At 45.0% G+C, this 22615-nt stretch overlaps 1 protein-coding gene across 3 annotated transcripts in view; it reads left to right on the top strand.

Annotated features, from left to right (window-relative positions):
• NEK11 (NIMA related kinase 11) overlaps positions 1–22615 on the top strand; it is an 835513-nt gene that overhangs the window by 241492 nt on the left and 571406 nt on the right. For all 3 annotated transcript variants that reach the window (XM_085630659.1, XM_085630661.1, XM_085630660.1), the window contains exon 3: positions 9243–9408. In XM_085630659.1, the coding sequence (XP_085486785.1) occupies positions 9243–9408 (166 nt within the window). The remainder of the gene's footprint in view (positions 1–9242; positions 9409–22615) is intronic.

Consider the following 22615-nt stretch of genomic DNA (forward strand, 5'->3'; position numbering starts at 1 on the left):
CGATCCTTGGTGCTGGAGGGAGGTTAGCCCAGCACCATGTGACTCTGGGCAATAGCTTGCTTAATCTTTCCGACGGCCCCCAGCGCCGGGACACCACTTCGGAGGTAGCTGTGCGCTTTACAAATACTGGTATTTCATTTCATTTATTCATGATACTCCATTCACCAGAACATAGCAACCCTACTCGAAGCTAGCTAGATGCGGGGGAAGGGGAACTATAAAGCATGGCTGGGCTCTTTGATTCTGATTGTAAAATACACCAGGTGCAAAAAACTCCAAGCAGCGATTGCAAATTTGGGTAATCCACAAATATATCCAGCGGTGGAGATGTGGGCTCGTGGCATTTTACCCTCCCCTGCCTAGAACCTTAAGTAATCAAGAGACACCAGAGTGGCTCTCTGCGGACACCACGTATTATTTGGGAAAACCTATGAAAAGTAAATTACTTCAAATGTAAAATTTCAAAGAGAATCAGAAACCATTAGCAAGGATGTAAAGAGTAGGGGTCATATGCAATAATGTATGTGCACGTACTGCGTATTCATGACACATGAACACATATGGGAATCTCCTTCTCAGTACAGGCAGCAAAGTCATGGAATTTCCTCCCTGAAAACAGGTGAGGCGCGAAGACCACATTCGGAATCCTAGAAAGCAGTAAAGACATTGCTCTTCAGATGATGAAGATCACACAGACCAAGCCCCTTAACCAATCTCTCACAAGAGGGCTCTGGACAATAGACGTCTTAGGACTTACACACCCTAGAATACAATACAATACAACACATTTATAAAGCGGACTGCTACCTCACAAGGTGTCCCGGTTCCAGCTAGAAGAATTTCCACATTGTCTTAAATCAAAGGCAAAATTAGGAGATGGTTGGCGCAGAATCAAAGAGAAGCGTTTTAAGTCCTTTTCTGAAGGCCATTTCAGATGGACAGCTTCTCAAAGCCAGAGGTAAAACATTCCACAGTCTGGCCATCAGGTAGGCAAAGGGACGGCCCCCTCTTCTGGATTTAATAAAAAATTCAAGGAGTTTGAAACAATTTGAGTTTGTTGGAATGCAGGGAGCGCTTGAGATGACACCTTGAACCGGCGCCTTAGACAGAGGGGTCCTATCAGAACCAAATCCGCCCCCAGAAGGATGACAGGTGTATCATGCACGATTACCTCCACTTCAGTACACTCCATGTGTAAGTGTGACTACAAGAGCACAGTGACACGAGAAGCATATGCAGAGGACGAGATGTGTCCTAGTGGCTGGAGCAGCTGCCATTGGAACCTGGGGATACAGGTTTATATCCTACCCCAGTGCTTGATTCAACATAGTGTGATCCTGGGCAAATCATTCTATCTCCATGTACCCAAAAAATGTGTGTGAGTAGTATTTGTGTAATCCCCACTTAATGTACACAAGCTTATACATCGTCTCTTATTCCCCCAAGTGATGTACATTGCTCCGGTGCTTCTGAGCTATATTAGTGCTATATAAATACAAAAACATACATACCTGCCGCTACTTGTTATTGACTAGCTCAAACACTTCCCATGCAGGCTGCACTCAAAACCGACTCCTTCCTAAACATGCAATAATATTATAATGCTTCTATCTCTCGGTCCTCACTCGTGTTCTATTTATTACATAGGCACGCACTGCGCCATGGCAATGCTGGAACACTCTTCTGGCCATCATGCAGAACAAAACTTTTCCCACACATTTCACTCTACAAACACCAGCCAAAGAGACAAGTGCTAAACGCATCATCCAATAAGCATCGGTGACCAGTTAAGAGTATTAAGCGGGACAAAAAAGGCACATGCAATACAATACAATGTATATATAACTGGTTTATAGAGTAGCCAACTCATGAAATGGCATGGTGAAGGAAAAAGAAAACTCTTGGTGGTCCCAACCAGAAAAATAAAAATGACCCCCACCCCCTAGCAGAAAACTTCTAGAATGTAGAAAAAAAAAACTCCTGCTTTGGGACTAAGACCTTGATTACGATGACAGTGGGACCGCCACCGACAGCCCGTCCCAACACCATCATCAGTAAGATTCCCGCCAGCCACATTAGGATGGCGGGCGGATGGGTGGCTGTCAGAGAGAACGACCGCCATGGATCTGACGGGCTCCGTTGAAAGGAAATCCAATCACTACAATGGTGGCGGTGCCTGCCAGGCACCGCCATAGAGATTATGATGTCACTCACCCCCAACTGGCGGAAAGGGACATTGGGGACCCGTAGCGGGCACCCTCCCCCCTGGTCCTCAGCTGTTGGTTTTGGGGGGCACCTATAGTGCCCCCCTACATATCCCTGCACCATGTGGCAGGCACCGCATGGTGCCTGCCCTGTGGTGCAGGGATATGTGTAGTGTCCCCTTTTTGTACTGTGGCGTGTGCTGCAGCCCGCAGCACCTGCCGCAATACAAAATATAGGCATTACGACTGCCGTGGTGGCAGTCGCATCCTAATGCCCGTGGCGGGACCACTGACAGCCTGTCGGGCGGACCCATCTCTGATAGGATGGCAGTCAGGCAAAAGTCCGACCGCCATCATAATCAGGCTCTTTGTTTTTGGAAAACACAATGTTTACTGATCGACTGAATGAAATATGGCCACTCAGCAATCTTTCAGTGCCTTCAGAGGAGCAGCCATGGCTCAGGCACAGAGAGCTCTGCCCCAAAGCCAGATATGATGAGCAGTTAGTTCATCAGGGCAGAGGAGCACATCCTTCCGCTGCCCTGGTGGGATAGAGTACAACCTGTCAAGGGATAAGTAGAGATGAAGTGGTCTTACGGCCAGAGCTTGTTGTTTTATCTTGCACATGCCCGTTTATTTCTATTTGTGTGTAACTAATGGCGCTACCTAATGTATTTCTCTAATCTATCTATTTACGGCCAGGGCTACCAACTTTGAAACTCCAGAACCAGATTTGAATCTCAGCGATGGTTCAACATCCTGTGATTCTGGGTAGATCACTTAATCTCTCCGTACCTAAAAAAAGTAGTGCGACCTTTTGTGATGTAGTTGTTGCTCATGTAAAGCACTCCAACATCTTTGGGTCAATCACAACTGTTAAAAAAATAAGTAAGTAAGCACCTATTGTCTGTTGGAGGAGCTTGGCTTGGCTGGTAAGCGCAGGTGACTTCAGAGCAAGCCTGAAGGTGGGGTGAATGCTCGTGATTTTGAGGGTAGGGAGCTGGAAGTTCTAGGGATGAGATGGAGTCCCCTGTACAGGAGGAGCACAGAAATATGGGCACCAACTAAAGATGGAGATTGTTCGAATGAAGAGATTCAGTGGGAACATAGGAACTGTTCAATTACAAGGATCTGGGGGAGCGATGAGGTTATAGGTGCTGTGGCCGTATTCTCAAAAATAGGAGGACCATGAAGGCGTATTAGTAACCATATGATTTGCATAGCTTCCCCCCATTTTTTCTTACCCATTTACCGCTCCAGGCTTAACCCAAGGAAACCTTCCATTTTTTAAAGGTTTAATGAGTATGAGTGTAACTCTTAAGTATCTGTTGGCAGACTGTCCATAGAGCAAGCAGAAATTCTGTAGCCATAGGTCTAGGTATTCTTCAGATCGTAGCCAGACCATCTGCAATTGCGGCTGGTCTTGCGGCAGAATGGTGGGGCAGACGACGAAATAAACAAAACATAAAATAGAAAATAGCTTACCTTCTCCTGGCAGTTCACTGCTCTGCCGCTTTTCTTCCTGCTGTGTACGTGCTGAGGCTCCCAGACTCCCCACAGCACTCTCAGCGCTTCTCTCATGCTGGCCTGCATGAGAGAAGCGCTGGGATTGGCCTGAGTGGGCTTTTTTTACACTCCAAAGGGGACTGGGAGCCTATGCCTGCTGTTCTCTCCACTCGGCAGTGTAGCTCAGGTTGGAGAGATGTCAATGCGCATGATGGTTTGGCCGTCCTAAGAGGGCTGGCCAAACCGTCATGCGCACTGACAGCAGTGTTGCCCACTACTCCCCTTCCGTGCCTGTCATGGCCCCGGCACCAAAGACTTGGCTCCCTTCCAGAGGATGAATAAAATGATAATAATACTGTTTTACTATCATTTCATTTTGGCCAGCAGGGGGGTCGACGCTCCTCCGCCATATCTGAGGAACCGCCGCTGAGCATCTGCCACTCTCTGTTCGTTAAGAAGACAGATATTTAATGTCATACATCCCTTTAGCAAATGAAAAGTGTTCCTTAGTCCTTGTTGGCTAGTGCTGGGAGGGGGTCTTGTGTGTCCTGTGATGTGTTATCCTCCACCTTTGTCTGTAGGGGCAGCTGTTTGAGCCACTGCAGGACTTCTCCTTAGCCAGTATTTCCTCTTTTCTAAGGATACTCTTCTGCTGTCTTTGCCACTCCCCCATCCCTCACCACATGTTTTCTGTTTGCATCTCCCTTTGTGGTTCATTATTTTTCACTGGGAGCACAATTACCCTTTCTGCATAGAATATTACATAATGTAGGGTCAAAGAGCATAGGACATCTCTTCTGCTACCCCTACGTCCATGTGCAACACTGATAGGTTCTCAAGAACCCATTGTCCAATGGTTTGGGTGCCAATTAGAAGGACCAGCACCCGTCCCAGCCTGGCACTGAGAAGGGCTGGACTGGGCTCTGCCCTTTCACCCAACTGTGCATGACACTGCCAGACAATTAAGTAATCACCCCGATCCTACACGCCTGTGTGACTAGCAGCCTGCTTCAGCATTAGAGAACGTGTGCACTTTCTTTACCTGCTAAGAGTTTCTTTGACAAGGAAATCAAAAACATTTTAAATAAGCCTTTCCACCAAACCCCCTTTGTCAGCTTTTTGTTTCTGCTGCAAATGCATATTTAAGTTATATCATATTTCACAGAATTCTGCTTGGGGGGCACATAGTGTGATTTCTGCTCGGTGTTTGCGGGCGCTCAGGCGTTCATTTACATTTCAAGGCGGTGTCTGGAATCTCTCAGAATTCAGTCACTGCAGGATCCGCAGGTCCTCGTGCCCGAGGCCGCTCCGATGAACAGCAGAGCCTCTCAATCAAACGTGATTAATGACATCCTAATGTGCTTCCAGCCCATCTGCGCCGTCATTCAGATGTCACAGGGGGAGCCACCTCCTCTAAATGGAACGATTGATTAACATATATATGCGTGTGGCGTGATGATCTGTAAAAGTCACTTCAACTTGCTTTCCAGCCAATGCGCCTTATTGAGTTTCAGGAACTAATAAAGTTTTAGTATTGGTTTCTCTTGGCTAGCTGGACTAGTTTATTTCAGTCTTCACAGCTGTTTTTTTCTGTGCGCCAAGAACCTTCTGTGTACAAGCGCTTTAAAATATATTTAACATGAGCAGAACTACGACTTGGAATGGGACAATGACACATAATCAATAATGACATTTTATATAACAAAGTTCAGTGTGGTTTAGTATGACGTAAAAACTATGGAGGTCAAAAAGTGAAAGCCCCGTTGACCAAACACAGGGGCCTCTAATAATACTACTAAAGTACTACATTAATGCTATTCACACACCTATCAGTGTAACTCTTCACCTCTACTACGTAGGGGCCGATTACGATTCCATTTGGAAGGGATCCAATTCAGAACCCTTGCTTCTGACAGAATCGTACACAGTTCCCAACGACTGATTACGATGCCTGTAAACCAGTAGGGATGTCCAAATCGGTTCCAAAAGGCATTCTGACAGGTTGCATCTTTTGCAGCCGAATCGTACAGCTCTATGGACTCGGTTTCAGAGCGAGCGATTATGATGACCGATTCAACAGCTGTTCTGATTCGGTTTCTCCGGAACTAATCGGCTGCCGGAATCTGTCTTTGGGGGCCTGGAGCATGCCCCCCTTCACCCGGGGCCCTCTGAATCGGGTCCGTGGGGGTACCCAAGGGCACCCCCCTTTCCAATCATGCACCGTGTGTCAGGCACCATAGGGTTCCTGCCAGAGGGTGCAAGGTTTTCCCCAGCCACCCCTTTCTTCAATTGTAACCTGTGTTCTCATTTGGAACACAGGCTCCCATTGAAGTCAGTGGGAGTCCGACCGAATCGTATCCAGAAGCATTCAGATATATCCAAATCGCTCGGTCAGACTCACCTGATCCAAGTCGCCCGGATAGCATTCCGGGACCGATTTGGCAGGAATGCTTTCCAGATAAGATCGTAATCAGCCGCTTAGTAATAAATGTGGGAGAGACGAGGGGAAGTGGCTAGAAAAAGGGACATGCTTACGACTAAATGGGAAGGGGCTGGAGGTGTATGGAGGGATTTAAGGAGAAACAAGCACCCTCTCACAAAGGGTAAGCCCATTAATTTTCACAAACTTCACTTCTAAAGTTACCACAGCAAAAAAGAGACCCACAGTTACTCAAGCTCAGAGATGGAGTAAGTCCAGCACCACATATGGCGAACCACTGATACTGCCAAACCTCCCAATAGAAACTAATGGCGGTAGGGACACAAAATAAAACCCAATAAGAATGCTTTTAAAATTAAAATAGAATATTTAAAATAGATTATTTAAAAGAGTTAAACATATAAATCAATATAATTTAATGGTAACAATGTATACAAGTTAAACATATTTATTATTTAATTAGAAAATACTTAAACTTTTAGAATTTCTAAATTGATATAAAATTATTTTTTATTGAAATATAATTCAGTTACATTTAATAAATTCTAATCATCAGTTTTATCAATTTTAATGCTTAATAAAATGTTTATTTTACTTAGGGGGAATTAATTTTTTTATTTAAGATTCACAAATATATGTTTTTAATTTAATACATCTAAATTAATTAAACATTTAATTTAAAATTAAGTTAATGGTGCTGTGCATTTTTTATAATGAATTAGTAAAAATATTTGTATGTTAAATATCATTGTACATTTTTTTATTTATTTATTTATTTTAAAAGTAGAATAAAAATGCAACTAAAATATGTTAAATTTTAAAGGAAAAGTTTTGTCTAAAGTTTAAATTAAAAATAAATTCCCACATAGAGTAAAAAAATGTTTTGTATCATGCAATAATAATTTTCAAAAGTGATGTAAAGTATTAATTAAAAGTTGTTTAGATATAGCTCAATAAAAATAGTCAAAATAATTTATAAATTCTAAAATGTTGTAAAAATATTTTATAATTAAAGAATGCATGTTTTATTTTCAGATTTAGTTAACATTAAATGTGATGTATTTATTTATAGTCGATGTATTTATATTTTACATTAATTTGTACTGGTTTTTAAGACCCCCCCTCAATTGCTTTCAATAGGAGGGTATTGCAGTATCAGTGGTTGGCCATGTGTGGTGCTGGACTTACTACCATTTCCTTTGGCAGTAGAAACTTACAACCGTAAATTTGACTACACCCCCCTTTTTCAGGGGGTGAAGACATATAAGTCCACAACTTTAAGTAACTTTACACTTGCAGTTTGTGAATAGCCAAAAGTAATAAAGTTGCATAAAAGTGTAAAAATAAACTGCATGTGTAAATTGCTCACAAGTGTAAGTTACCATTGTGAATAGTCCCCACAGTTCTCCTGCCCGGTTTAGAGGTGTGGAAAGCATCAGGTTTTCTGCATTTCTGCTAGCTCCCCCACTATAAACCTCTGACCAGGACCACCAGGTCATAGTGACAGTCTCCCCACCCTATTTAGAGAAGACAATTTTCACCAGATTTCCTTCCCAGGATCACCATACCAAACCATACAAGAAATATGATATGATATGTAAGTATGAACTTGCATGTTGAATAACTGGTAGTGCTGCCAAAGCTTCAAAACCGACTATGGTCATGAGTTTGACGCAGGAGCATTGCATTGTCTCACAGGAAGCAACTGCACATTCCCTAAACCTTCCCCAGTGGGATTCAGGGCTTTGGAGGGGAGCAAAGTATCTCAAAGTCAAGTGCACCGGGACTTGGAGGAGAAACTCCGTTTTGTTCTGCAGTCACTGTGACCTTGCAAGGGACGCCATTTAAGCAGTAAACGCATCCCCAAGACACATGAAGCTTAGTTACTACGAGAATACCAAAGGTTACAGCAGTTGTACACTCAGCTAGATTGAAGGTTGACAGTGTAGATTCTATGAAAAATGGTTGATTGGTACAAAGGCCTCCATCTGCCACCAGCGTACAAGTACGCCCTCTACGCCGGAATCAACAAATCCCTGCTCCGAAAACTCCAGACCATCCAGAACACCGCAGCCAGACTCGTCCTCAGCATCTCACGACAAGACCACATCACTCAGCACCTACGAGACCTCCACTGGCTCCCCATCGAGAAGGGAGTGACCTCCAAACTACTCACTCATGCCTACAAATCTCTCCACAACACAGGACCCCAATACCTCAGCGAAAGGGTCTCCTTCTACGCACCCAAGAGAAGCCTCCGCTCCGCCGACCTCGCCCTGGCCGAAACCCCTCGCATCCGCAGATCCAGAACGGGTGGAAGAGCCTACTCCTACATCGCGGCAAAGAAATGGAACGAACTCCCGCTCAGCATCAGACATTGTCCCACTCTGCAAGCTTTCAGGAAGATCCTCAAGACCTGGCTCTTTGGGTATGACAGAGCTACATGGCCCCCCCCACCACAGAGTCTTGAGACCCTCACGGATGAGTAGTGCGCGTCACAAATCCCTGATTGATTGATTGATTGATTGAAGTCTCTGCTTAGCCAATGTTTGAGTTGGCAGTAGCCATCACCTGCTATGAATAGAGGTATTTTTTAGGTTTACTCCCTGGCAATCAGAGTCTTGTGTTCTGCTTGTGCAACATCAAACACATGGATTACCTTGGGTGAGCTGGCACACGGTCAGTATTCAGAGGGGTGCATCAGGGCAGAACATAAAACATCAAAGGGGTCAAGATAACACAGGGCCTTTATCTCAACAATGAATGGCTTACATCCAGTTGCCAATTCTGTTTTTTTCACATTGCACTGGGCATAACGGGGCATATAGTTTTACTGTCCTCCATAATATGGATGGATCTAGACATCAGAGTCTGCTTGGTGCTTTCATCTGACAAAACAGGTGAAAATCACCCGCATAAAATGGGGCCGGTTGGCAGCTATGCTGGTTTGTTCACTGTCCATTTTCCAAGCACCAAACAGGCTTTTTACTAAGACATCAATATCATTTGTAATTTGCTTTCTGATACTGCCTTACTTCTTTTTCCTTTTCCTATCTGTTATTAATGTCCTTATGTTTTGCTTCACTTTGTAGTAAAGTGTTGAAGGAGATCCCTGTTGGAGACCTGAACCCGAACGAGACCGTGGCAGCTAGTCAAGAGGCCCAGCTGTTGTCTAAGCTTGATCACCCAGCCATTGTCAAGTTTTACGCCAGCTTCCTGGAAAGGGAGAGCTTCTGCATCATTACTGAGTACTGCGAGGTAAGACCAGCTGATACAGTGTGGACTCTCAACCGTAGGAACCGGTGAAACACCAAAAGTGGAACTGCACTGCATGCGGTTCTCATGTGCATCCAAAACCTTTAAAGAGATTGGCAGGTGTGTGCCTGATTTGACCTCAGCTACTAGCAAGTGGCTGGACTGCTCCAAACTTATCTAACCTAATATACAGACACTGTGGTGTGGGAAAGGAGAGGGTGAGATGCCAATATGAGTTCAAGAAGTGATGGGAAGCTATACACTCCAAGCATCCTATATACTCAAACACCAAGCACAACACCACAGACTGTACAATGTAAGAGGACTTTGAGAGATAACAACTTCCCATTCAAGCTCCTAATGAGGTGCCATTGTCTTCGTATCTAGTGGATACTAACTGTCTCTCTGCCCTGAGGAAGACCCTGTCAGTTTAACACTGAGGTTGAAACTTAAACAACATATTTATTGATTAATAGACACATTTTGTACTATATGTTTTATGTTTATTTCACTAAATACCTCACCAACGCACTACTGCAAGTGTTCACTGTCATTGGACTGTTTATAATATACCACCAATGAAATACTGTACAAAATACAGACCCAATACTCTTTTTGTCTTTTATTAAAACATACTCCTGGAATATTTAAAGTGCTTCCCTGCCCCACTAATCAAATCAAAACAACATCTCTTAAGAAATTCTTCCTGAAGGAACATTGTCTTTCTTACACCCTGTCTTGTTGCACAGCTGGTACTAGTATTAGCAGTGAGGTGTTGAGAAGGTTGGCATGATGTTTCTGACATCTCATTGGGCAGCAGCATAATTCACTTGCCTTGAGAACGCACAGAAGTCGCTAGTGAATATATGATGTTGGCCATCCAGGTTGAAGAGCCTCTTTGGTTGCTAGTGGTTGCCAGTGTTAGACTGGACTGTAGTGGGCATGTGTTAAAGTTCAAGATTGCTGACATGTTCAGTGAACACGTATCGGCACTTAAGGGCCACACCAGTTTTCCACCAGAATATTGGCTATAGAATATTGCGGGGCAAAATATGGTGGCAAAGATATCGAGAAGCAAAATATTGTGAAGGTAAGTCTATATCGGTAAGCACAGGTTTATACACAACTCCACATTTATGCAACTTAACAATACACATATCTTCAAAGTATGTAGATGTGGAGTTAAGAATAGTAAATCTATACCTACCAATTTGAGTTTACCTTCTTGATATTTTGTTCTTTGATATTTTTGTTGCAGTATTTTGTCGTCATAATAATAATTTTGTTTTTGATATTTTGTCATACAATAGCCACACCAGTGCTTGAACGCGCTGTATAAATGCACAATGCAACCCATTGTGCAGGAGCTTTGACAGCAGGAAGCAACTGGATGGGTGATAGGATATGGAAGGGTCATCCCTGACTGTGGTGAAAGAGTTGGTATGAAAGGAAACTGCCCTTACGCAACTTCTACTAAAACTATTGGGCTTGGATTGGGAAATCTCTTTACTCTTGAGTGTGACATATGCAAAATATTTAGTGTTGTTATCAATGTTTTGGTTGGCATAGTCCTATTTAGCTCATGGTGGACAGACCTATCTAGAGCATTCCACTTTGACATTTAGGGGCTCATTACGATTTCTGGTGGAAAGCCTCCTCCGACAGTCGGAATCTCCTCGACCGCGTCAGAGACCTTCCGACTGACTCTGTCGGTTTACATTCTGACCGCCCGATTACGATGTTCGTGGTCGGAACCTAAACTGCGCGGACATTCCGAATCGGTTCCGAGCGACTAGCGGAGTATTCGTGTCAGTCGGAACCGAATCGTACACACCTATGGACAGCGTTTCCGCCTTTCGGATTACGATGTTGATTTCCAACAGCCTTTCCACGTCCGCCTGTCCGACACAGAAAGGCTGTCAGAAAGTTACTTTGGGGCCGCCTGGCAGGGTCCGGCGCCCTGTGGTTGATTGCCGAGGGGGGACCTAAGGGACCCACCTGTAAAATGCTGCACTGTGTGGCAGGCACTGTGGGGTACCTGCAACAGGGTGCAGGGTTTTCCCCGCACACACCGCATTTCTCCATAGGAGCCTGTGTTATGGCCGGTTGTCGGGTGGAACACGAGCTCCCATAGGAAGCAATGGGAATCCAAACAGTATTCGGTCGCATTGTAATTTGGCGGTCAGAACCTCTAACCGCAAGTTGGTCGGTCATGAATCTGAGACGTTGTCGGGCAGAGGCTTTCCACCCAACATGGTAATGAGCCCCTCTGTGCGCAAAAAATAATGGTGAGTGTAAAATTGGGAAAATATAGGCATGAAGGTATTAATTGTGTCTGAAGGAAATCATGATTCTTGATGACATGATCTTAGAGTAACTTAGTGTAGCTGTAGCATAATCTTGGATTTTCCAAATGCTAACGTTGCTTTTAGATGTACCTTATATTGCAATGATTTTAAACGACTAGCAGTAAAATCTTAACTCCCTACCTTAATTTGAGCAAGTGTTTGCCAGTGGTAAAAACCAGAACTCAGTCTAGTGCACCAGGATTTTATTGAGGTGTTTGCATTAATGTTTGCAGTGAATGTGAAAAGGCCAGATACTTGTGCATGTTACATGAAAGATCCATTGATGCTGCAACATGATTTCTGATTATGAATGATATGTGCACAAGAATGGCATTTCTACTGGGGCAGCGTAATTTAGACTCCACCCTCCACATATGCTGTATTCATATATCACGATACATAATCCGTATATTCAACATGTGCCTTAAATGATTACATCATGTGTTTCACCTTTATGCTATATCATAGATAAGCAATGCTGTGCACACTTAGCAATCATATGCGGTAGTATTGGAGTGAATAAATAACCCATGTATTTACATTTATTGGATGTTCACATTCAAATGATGACAGGTTACTTTCCTATGGTTCCTGATGCTATAATGTGCATCCATTTTGATTCTGAAACTGACTTAGCTTGAGTGTAGACTTTAGCCAAGCATTACACATTTCAAAATTGATAGTACGCTGTTTATTCCTTCTTTTGCATGTGAGTAATCAAGCCCCTCATTAGCTAGAGAAAGCTCAGCATTTTGTACTAGACTGATAGTAAGTCATGAAGATGAAAGTTGGTAGCAGGTTCTTAAAAATGACGTTTAAAGGAGTGTCCTGTACCTGGTGTACTAGGAAGATGCAACTCTCAAGGACGAGCAGATGTGCACCTAATTGTGTGAGAGTTGGTGTTGGAAATGGCCCTTTTTGTAGGGTTATCCCCAAAATTGTGCTATTTCCCCCTATTGTTCCCTGACCAGTTTGTGTTGGTTTTAGGACTCTGGGCACTTTACCACTGCTAATCAGTGCTGAAGTGCATATGCTTTCTGTGTAAATTGTGTTATGGATTGGTGTTTCCATGATTGAATATTTGATTTACCTGTTAGCCCCTAGTAAAGTGCACTGTGTGTGCCAGGGCCGGTGAATCGACTGCTACTCGGGGGCCTGCAGCACTGGGTGTGCCACCCCCGTGAGTAGCCCTGAAAACGGTAACTCAGACCTGCCATTGCAAAGTCTGCGCGCAGTTTGTAATTGCCATGTCGACTTGGCCAGTGCACACACTGGTCGGTCCCTAACCTTCCCTTTTCTTACATGTCAGACATCCCTCCAGTAGGCCCAAGGTACCCCAGTGGGCAGGGTGCAATGTATGTGAAAGGTAGGACATGCCCTGGTGTGTGTGGCATGTCCTAATAGTGAATTACAGCCCATTTAGTTGTTCACTATTGCAAGGCTACCAGTAGGACAGAATGGGAGGTTTGTTTATAACATCTTATAAATATAACTGGCCCAGGGAATTCTGTAAGAAAATAGAATTTAGTATGCCTGAACTCAGAATCTAAAGATGCATCTTTTAGTGAGGGTGATTTTTACATTCTGTGTTTGAAAATACCACTTTTAGAAAATAGGTATTTTCTTGCTCAGTCATCCTGTGTGCCTCTGCTGGAATGTGGATTGCCTGTCTGGGTTTTGGATGACAGAAGGCTGGGGGGCTGGAGGGGCTCCAGATGGTCTAGGTAGGTCAGGAAAGGGCTGAATAGACCTGGGCTGCTATGGGAGAAGGGGGGGGGGGGGAGATTTCCTTGCACCTCAAAGGGCCTGGTCTGCCTCTGACAAGGCCGTCTCCACCCTCTGCCAGGAATTCACACAAGAGAAGGCCAAACTGGTTCTGGCTGGGCACAGACACCCTCTGCCTGAAAGATCAAAGGATTTTTGGACATAAATACTGGGTCCCAGACCCCTTAACATTAGAAGAGGAGCCGGAGGAGCTGCGAAAAGGAACAACTGCTTTGCTGGGTGCTTTACTGGGCTGACCTTCAGTGGCTGCTTCTGTCCTGGACAGTGAAAGGCCTGGACTGGACTTTCTGAAACCTAATTTGTGAGTCTCTCCAAGGGCTTAAGGTAGAGCTTGCCCCCTGTTCACAAAGTCTCAGGAACAGCAAAGACTTCAAGTTCTTCGACCCGCAGCACTGGGGACTGTGTGTTTTGTGCTGCCACCTGAAGAACACCAACTCGACGATGTCTATGACGCCACTGCCGACTCTGTGTCCTGAAGGCACCGCAGAGGGCACCGCTGCAATGCCGTACCGCAACCCTGGTCTCACCGACGACATCTGTTGACACCGCCACCGAGCCGCTGCTTGCACCGCGACCTGTGGTCACCGCACTCCGCACTGTCTCGCTTCACACTGATGCTTTAGCACCGCAGAGGGCACCGCTGCAACGCCGCACCACATCCCTGGCCTCACCAACTATGCCTGTTGACGCCGCCACCGCGCCGCTGCTTGCACCGTGACCTGTGGGCACCGCACTACGCACCGCCTCGCTTGACGCCGAAGCTTTGGCACCGCAGAGAGCACCGCCGCAATGCTGCACCGCGACCCTGGTCTCACCGACGATGCCTGTTGATGCCACCACCGAGCTGCTGCTCGCAGCGTGACCTGTGGGCACCTCACTCTGCACCGCCTTGCTTCACAAGGACCCCTTGGCCTGCCTGACACTGCCACTTCCTGCAGAAATCGGCGCCGCTGCTTGCACTGGGGTTCGAGGGCACCGATCGTAAGTTACACGACGCACTGTCCTCATCCCACACTGCAGCCTTGGCCCAACGATGCCGGCACCATCGACTCCCGTTCGTCCGCCAACGACAGCACTTCAGCAACAACGATGACGCTGCTTGCACCGTGACCTGCTAGCACCATGGCGAGCACCGCCTTCATCTCGCACCGCGACTCTGGTCTCACCGACGATGCCATCTGACGATGTCACCGAGCTGCTGCTCACACGTGACCTGGGGGCACCGCACGCCACACCACTGCGCTTCGCACTGCAGCACCCGACGCCTGCCGGCGCCAGCGCTCCTGATTCCATCAGAGAGGAGCTCGACCTGCAATGCGAGTAACTTCAAGGGCCCCGACGACTCCTGCACCCACCTCCGAACCGACGCCTGCTGAAGTTCAAAGGATGCTGGCAGCTTCCTCTTTTCCCTTTTAGAAATCCCCTTTGCACCTTCATAGCTTAATTTAGCTAGGACTAGTTTCTTTATGGGACACTCGGTTTGGATAGTTTGCATTCTTTACATATTGATCATTTGCATCTGTACTTCATAATACTTAACTTCAGAGTGCTTGAACGCCTTAGCATTTTTCCTGTGATGATATATTTCATTAATCAGTTGATTGTGATGAACAAATAATATGAAAATAAACCTTTATGTTTGCACTAGGGGGACCACATGGATCCTCTGTTTTCTCTGCTTTTTCCTCTATCACTCTGCAAGATTCTTTGGCATTTGTAAAAGCTCTTAAATCTGGTTCACCGTCAGATCCCTGCGCGGCCAGGCTGCTGGCATCAGTGGCTGAGACAGTTAACCTAGAGCTTAACACTCTGATTAATCTATCCATGAGGACAGCCACTGTCCCTCTGACGTGGAAGCAAGCCAAACTTTTGCCTTTACTTAAAAAGCCATCGCTTGATCCATTGATTCCTACAAGTTACCGGCCAATTTCGCTCCTGCCAGCAGTGGCTAAAGTCTGTGAGAAGGCGGTAAATAGACAACTTACTGCCTTTGTGGAAGACGAAGGCCTGTTCCATTCAGCTCAATCTGGATTTAGGGCCAAATATAGTACGTAGTCGGCCTTGGTTGAAGTGACTGAGGCCATCAAAGAGTGTTTGGATGCTGGCGGCAGAGCAGCTCTAATTTTATTAGACCTCTCTGCGACATTCGATACCGTCCGTCACTCGCTGTTGCTGGCCCGGTTGGCTGACATTGGGATGACCGGGTCTGCGCTGCGTTGGGTTGGTTCTTTTTTGGACCAACGCTCTCAGCAAGTCTGGTTGACCCCGTTCATCTCTACGCCACAAGCTCTGTCCACTGGACTTCCTCAGGGCTCTATCCTAAGCCCTCTTCTTTTTAATATTTATATGACTCCTCTGATTTATCTGGCAGAGGAGTTGGGGGGGCTAAGGTCATCGCCTACCCTGATGACACCCAGCTCCTCTTTACCTGGAGTAAAGATGACTCTCTGCCGGCTCAGGCCAGAGCCTGCCTGTCGGCCGTTTTTAAATGGCTTCATGTTGCGGAGCTTAAGTGCAATGAGGATAAGTCCGAAATCCTCTTGTACGGTACCTTTCCTTCTCAATTCAAGGAATCCCTTTGGCCGGCCGAATATCCTTTACCAATTCAGAGGGCCAACCTGTAAAAAATCTGGGGATTTGGATTAATGAGGATCCCAGGTTTACCACCCAGATAAAGAAATGAGCCGGACAATGTTTTGGTGTCCTTAGATCACTTAGGAAATTTCTGCCACTTCTACCACAGCCGGCTAAAGAGACGGTCACCCACGCCCTAATATTGTCTCGCATTGATTATGCGAAACGCTCCTTATGTGGGCGTTCCTGGTTACCAGTTGAAAAAACTTCAGTCTATCCAGAATGCCGCAGCCAGGGTTTTATTGAAGATCCCTCGAAGGTCAAGCATACGAGAACATCTGCATGATCTCCACTGGCTGCCGGTTGCGGAAAGAGTGAGATTTAAAGCTCTTACCACAGTGCACGCAGCCCTGTATCAGTCTGGCCCTGGCTTCCTCAGGAAGCGTTTTAAATTTAACGTGCCTTCAAGAAACCTATGTTCTATGGCACAGTTCCTCGCAGTGATTCCACGTTTCCGCCGGGTGAGAATGGGCGGCAGCTCTCTGGCCTATAAGGCTTCTGTGGCTTGGAACGCACTCCCTTTGGAATTGCGCTGCATCCAAAATATCAAGCTGTTCAGGAAACGGTTGAAAACATTACTCTTTGTATAGTACTCCTCTGGCTGACTCCCATTTGCTCGCAAGGTACCGCGCCGGGACACTCCTGAGGAGCCGCGAGCGACATAAATGCATATAACATAACATACCATCCTCTCTGTCATTATTGTGGAACTGTATTGGTTTCGTTGACACATAAAACAATTCTGAATGTGAGCTCTCCCTCAACGCTTCAAGTCGACTACCAAAGGTCCATACGCCCTGTGGGGGATTCTTTTGATGACTATACCAAGATTGATGTTTGAAGACCCTCGCTCCATCACTACTATGGACAAGGTACAGAAGAGCCAGTGAGACACAAGGTCTCACCACAATTCCCCCTAGCAGGAGGGCTCAATGGCTTGATTCCTATTGGCTGATTGGGCACCAGTCAGCCCTCCCGTTCCCGCGTGCCGCCCCGCCAGTCACTATGTGATCGTAGTACCATCTGCACGCTTTGGCATTGCTTGCTCCAGCTACATTTAGTTTTAGCTTAAATCCTCAGCCACAATATCTAGGAACTGATATAGCAACTGAGGGACAGGAAATTAGGGGCAGTACTGGCATCACAGGGAACGACCCTCAAAGGACATAATTGGGCCGCGGCACTGGTTCTTTTATTTCATATGAATTCAGCGCTGGGACCCACTGACGTGAACAGAGCGCTCTGAATAAAGCTCTTGCCTCCTCGAGGGTCCCAGAGGGGGCAATTATCCCATCTGCCCTTGACCTGGGGGCTCCCGTTGTATGTTGATGCGCAAAAGGCGCCCGTTTGAGGAGGCGAATGAAAAAGTACCAAATATGCCTTTTGGGATATGACGTTTGAATTGGCAAATGAGAGCGACCTCTGAACTTTCTGGCTTGGTAGCCCAGAAGAATGTTTGTCAGACTGTCAGTGGCTGCCTTGGATACTGCGACCAGTGGTTTGACCTTCACACTTGACGTCTTCCAGCAGTGGATGGTCCATTGTGCAAACCCGCCTCTGGAACAGGCATGTTTATGGTACATGTGCTGTGTGATTATTGGAGAAAATATAACGTTTTTTCTTGTCTCTAAGAGCTGTTTTTCATTGTAGAGTGATTCGGAAATAACCAGGCATTGCCTTGTTATTTAAAGATCAAAGCATTCTGGTATTGCATGGGATATCATCTGTTTTAGCACAGTGTAGCGCTGCCAGCCCACTGGGGCTTCAACACTTACTGCCAAATAGGTTAGCAGCTAATTGGGCAACGTAGCGCCATTAACCTGCCAAATGGCACAGTCGGCGCTACGCCTTTTCTCAGGCTGATAAATGGAGAGTCGAGGCAAGTGGCATCTTACTGGGAGGTTTGGTATTTGCCTAAAACTATTTTCAGGAGGGGAATTAGGGTTTGTCTAGGAGGAAAACATACCTGAGCCCTTAATTTAAGGCCAGAGCTTGGTTTGGAAGTTACTAGAAGCCAAACGCAGGCATTGGCCCCCTGTCCTTTGAAAGACAAGCACATTTTGGGCATATCGAAAGGATGCTCACAAACGAAGCACAGACGTGTATTTGTAGGGCACACTTATTCCCCCCATAGAGGCAATCTTGCACAGCTGCTTACATGTGGTGCTTGCGCTCAGTATCATCTTGAGGATTTCGGGGGCCCCAGGCAAAACGTACTTTGGGGGCCCCTGTTCAGAACAGCTTTGTATGTTATAGCCGATTTTCTGTTTATTCAATCCCCATGATGCCAAACAATATTGAATAATACCGTAAAGGTTGAGATGGAGAAATAAACGGATGGGAGATAGAGAGACAGTTCACTTTCTCAGGGGCCCCTTAGAATGTGGAACGTCTCTGCTTGTGCTGTGAGTGACTGAGTAAGCTTGCACTGACCTCATCTGTCCTGCAACTGTGCTTTATTTCGATAAAACAAGGTGAAAGTCTGTGCATTTACAGAATCATTTCGAGTGTAAATTAGGGGTGGGCGGAATTTGTGAAATTCACTTTCGCAAATTATCGCGAAAATGTTAAAAATCTCAGCAAACACGAAGAAATATCGCGAAGATGCAGAAGTTTTTTCCCCGCCCGTTCACGGTATTTTCTGCGTGGTCGTGGCTCGCCAACTTACCCATGCGGTTGCTCGCGGGCGCGGCCATCTTGTTTTCACTTGTCTCGCGAGGCATGATCGCGAGAAGAAAGACGTGATCGCGCGACGACGTGATCGCGCGACGAATGACGTTACTGCGGGCACGAACTGTCGCGAGACATTGCAAATGGCTACCAACAATCCAACATCTCGTGGAGAACGCGACCAGATCGGGAAAACTTGTCGGCGATCGCGGGGATTCAGGTAAGGCGATCGCGCGCACGCCAGAATGTATTATTTTACAGCGCGAGCAAGCAAAAAATTTCCGGTAAAATGCGGATTGTGGAAATTTTGACATTTTCGCGCTCTCCGCGGAACGCAAAAATGTCAAATTACAGGCCTAGTGTAAATAGTGCATCTGTGATTCTTCAAATGCACGCAGGCCAATGAAATGGCGTAACAGGGGCCCAGGTGCACTTGATAGAGAAAGAAATCGTTTTTGTCTTTCTTTGTTTTCACTGGAGCACATTGTTTGTGTTATATAAGGACACAAAATACAAGGAAGACCTATTGGCTTTTTTAATGCTTGTTTCCTAATTTTCAGAGAAAGTTGATGTCTCCTTTTACAACCTGGTTCAAAAACAAAAAGCATTGACAAAGTCAGAATGTCAAGCCTACAATATTCATTTATTTATTTCTTTTTGCAAACATATGCAACCGACATTAAAAGTGGCAAAGGTCAGTATAAAGGTGGCATGCGTATGGTGGCACAATGCAAATAAGTAAAAAAGGACCCATTGAAAAAATAAATAAAAAACCAATGAAAAAAGCATGGAATGAAAGCAGAGATTGCTCACCTGGCCCTGACACTGAAATTGACAGCTTTTTAGGTGGATGTGCACATGCGACGAAGCAAAATGCTGTCACTGTAAGTGAAGAGAATCTGACCCATTGGTTGCATTTTTGGGCTAAAAAATGTTAAAAGAAAGACTCAGAGACATCTTTGTTTTATTTACTTATTTTTAAAACAACATGTCTCAGACTAATTACTTTCACATTTTTCACCCACAAAATGTAAAAAAATAAAAACTATGCAAAAAAAGGAAACCCAGACATGTTTAACTTTCCTATACAATTTTTAGTAATCGATATTAATAAACATTCCATTGTGTGAATTATCAAAACATACATTTGATTAAAAGTATTGATGATTTTTTGAGAAAGATGACAGATCTGCTTTAGATATGTTGATATGCTCCCCCCTTGATAAAGCAATAGGTTCGATCTCCTCCTTTGTCATCTTGTGCCACAAATATATTCACTTCACCGCATTTAAATACACATTTCGCTGCTTTCAATGTCAGACCTTTTTTCCAATTCACACAAGACAGCAAAAAACTTTCATGTTCATGCACATCTCTCCCTAAGACAAGATCTCATATTTAAAAGTCACCAAACCAGTCACATCTCTTAAGGTTACTCGTCAACATTATGAGGGAACTACAGCAGGCACACAGGTGAGTAATATTCCTGAGTCTTTTCTTATGCAGGACCACTACTGTCTGCTGGTGTGACAGTCAATCTTCAGCTGCTACGAATTGCAACATTAAGTGAGAAACATTTCGAGAATACAGGGCCTACTAGCATCCGAATACCTCAGGGTAAATACAACACATACAATGTACTCCAGCCTGTAGGAACATCTGCATGCTGGCTCTAAGAACCCTTGTAACCACATGCAAAGTTCACAGATTCACTGAGGTAAATTCACCAGAGATCAGAAACTTATGCAAACTGTTCAGTATGGATTTCTTTGAGGAAGTTATCGCTGTGGTGAGACCGAAGGGAAGCTGTGATGTCACTAAAGTCTCTTTTGTGCTGCAAGGTGTAGTGAAGGGAGCAGTGATTAAGGTAATTGTCATTCTGAATACAGAACAGGAAGGCTTAAGGACATTATGAATATGGCTGGAATTATCAACCCATAAACGTGAAAGGTCAGAGTAGTTGTCAGAATGACCAACAAATATGCAAATTATCTTTGCTGATATTAATTTTGTGAAATTCCTGCTCATACATATTGATTGAGGATCTTGTGAAAGCCTGACTGGGTTTTTTATTTGTTGGGTCGACAAGCAGAGTCTAAAATTGAATGAGTGAGTGAGAAAATGGGCACTCTCGTATTCTCTGCTTCTGGTGAACCTACCATTAGAATCAAGGGACAACGGTGCAAGGAACACAATGTATTAAGTAATATTTGTAGTGATCTAGAGTGCACAAATATGACCCACATGACCTACATCGCTGTTGCAAATGGGTCACAGCGATTTAGTACCCCCAGATTTTTTCCTTTGGATCACCCAGTTTTTGGACCTTTATTGTGGCTGTCTCACTACCCAAATCTCACTCACTGCAATTTCATGGCATATTGGGCTGCATTTGTTTATCACCATAGCGATTTTAAAATAAGGCCAACATGATGCAGGTAGGGTAAGAGCCAACTGGGCTGCTTACATGTGAACACGTGTGCACATGTGTGTATGCACATGTGCGGGCTGTGTCTGAGAGACTATAATTGTGGTAGCTTGGTATCTGCACACAGGTAGCTTGGCCATGAAAGATTTAAACTGCAAATTCAATGTGTCAAAATACACCCTTTGACAGGCCTAAACTGCACTTTTCAATAATAATAAGTAAAGCAAATATATGATGTATTGCCCATAAAGTCAGGGTGCATGATATTTAAAAGTAGGACATTTAGAAATTAATGTTGAATATGACCTTACAGTGAAGTATCCCTAAAAACGATTTTCACTGTAACAAGACTGGCTGCTTCCATAGGCTGTCATTGGGCTACATAGTTACATACATTAAATGTTGATTCCAGATTGGTACCAGTTTGAGAAATACTTATTTCACTCATTATAATTGTAATTTTAAATCCTCTTTAATCATAAATTCAGATTTAAAATTATTATTTTGGAAATTCCACTTTTAGGAGGTTGGTATTTCACTGCCTAAAGTTACTGGGGCCTTTCTGTGGTTGGCCAACTGCCTGGGCTGGTGATGGCTTTCCCACTGGGAAATGTGTATTCCGGCCAGACAGAAGACAAAAGGACCTGGGTGTAGAGGGGAGTGGGCCTTCCTGGCAGGATGGCTGGGGAGGAGATGTACCCTGCCCTGATTACACTTCAAAGGAACTTGCCCCCAGCACACACAAAGGAACCTGACGCCAGGGTTACCACTGCCTTTGTATCACTTGCCAAACTCAGGGGAAAGGGAGGAACTGCTCAGAACCAGTTTTAGAGTTAGACAAAGAGGTATCCCCCACTCATGGGCTAGCATTGTGCGTAAAAGTGGCACCCAGGAACCTGAAAGAAGAGCAAGGCCCTGTACTTTGATGCCCACTGTCATTTTAAGGATTTTGGGGGCCCCAGGCAAGTCATATGTTGGGGACCCCAGTAAGGAACCACATTGACATTTATTTAGCATTTTGTGCTAGCGGAAGCATGTGGAATCCCAAACTAAACTGAATTATATGTTAAACTTTCAGAAAATGGGTCACACAAAATGATTTAAATATGTCATGTTTGGGACCGCAAACGTCCTTTAGATGATTCTGGGCAGAGAGAAACAGAGTAAACTGTATAGGCAGGCAAAGAGAAGGACAGTGGTTTAGAAAGTGAAACAGTCATAGTAGACAGGTCAAATGGAAAGTTCCTGGGGGGGGGGGGGGCAGATGGAAGTTAGAGGGCCTGATCAATTGTCCACTTTGCGCATGCCATAAAACGACTCTGTGGACGGCAACAACAGAAACACC

This window comes from Triturus cristatus, chromosome 10 (assembly GCF_964204655.1).
Source record: "Triturus cristatus chromosome 10, aTriCri1.1, whole genome shotgun sequence".
Classification (NCBI taxonomy): domain Eukaryota; kingdom Metazoa; phylum Chordata; class Amphibia; order Caudata; family Salamandridae; genus Triturus; species Triturus cristatus.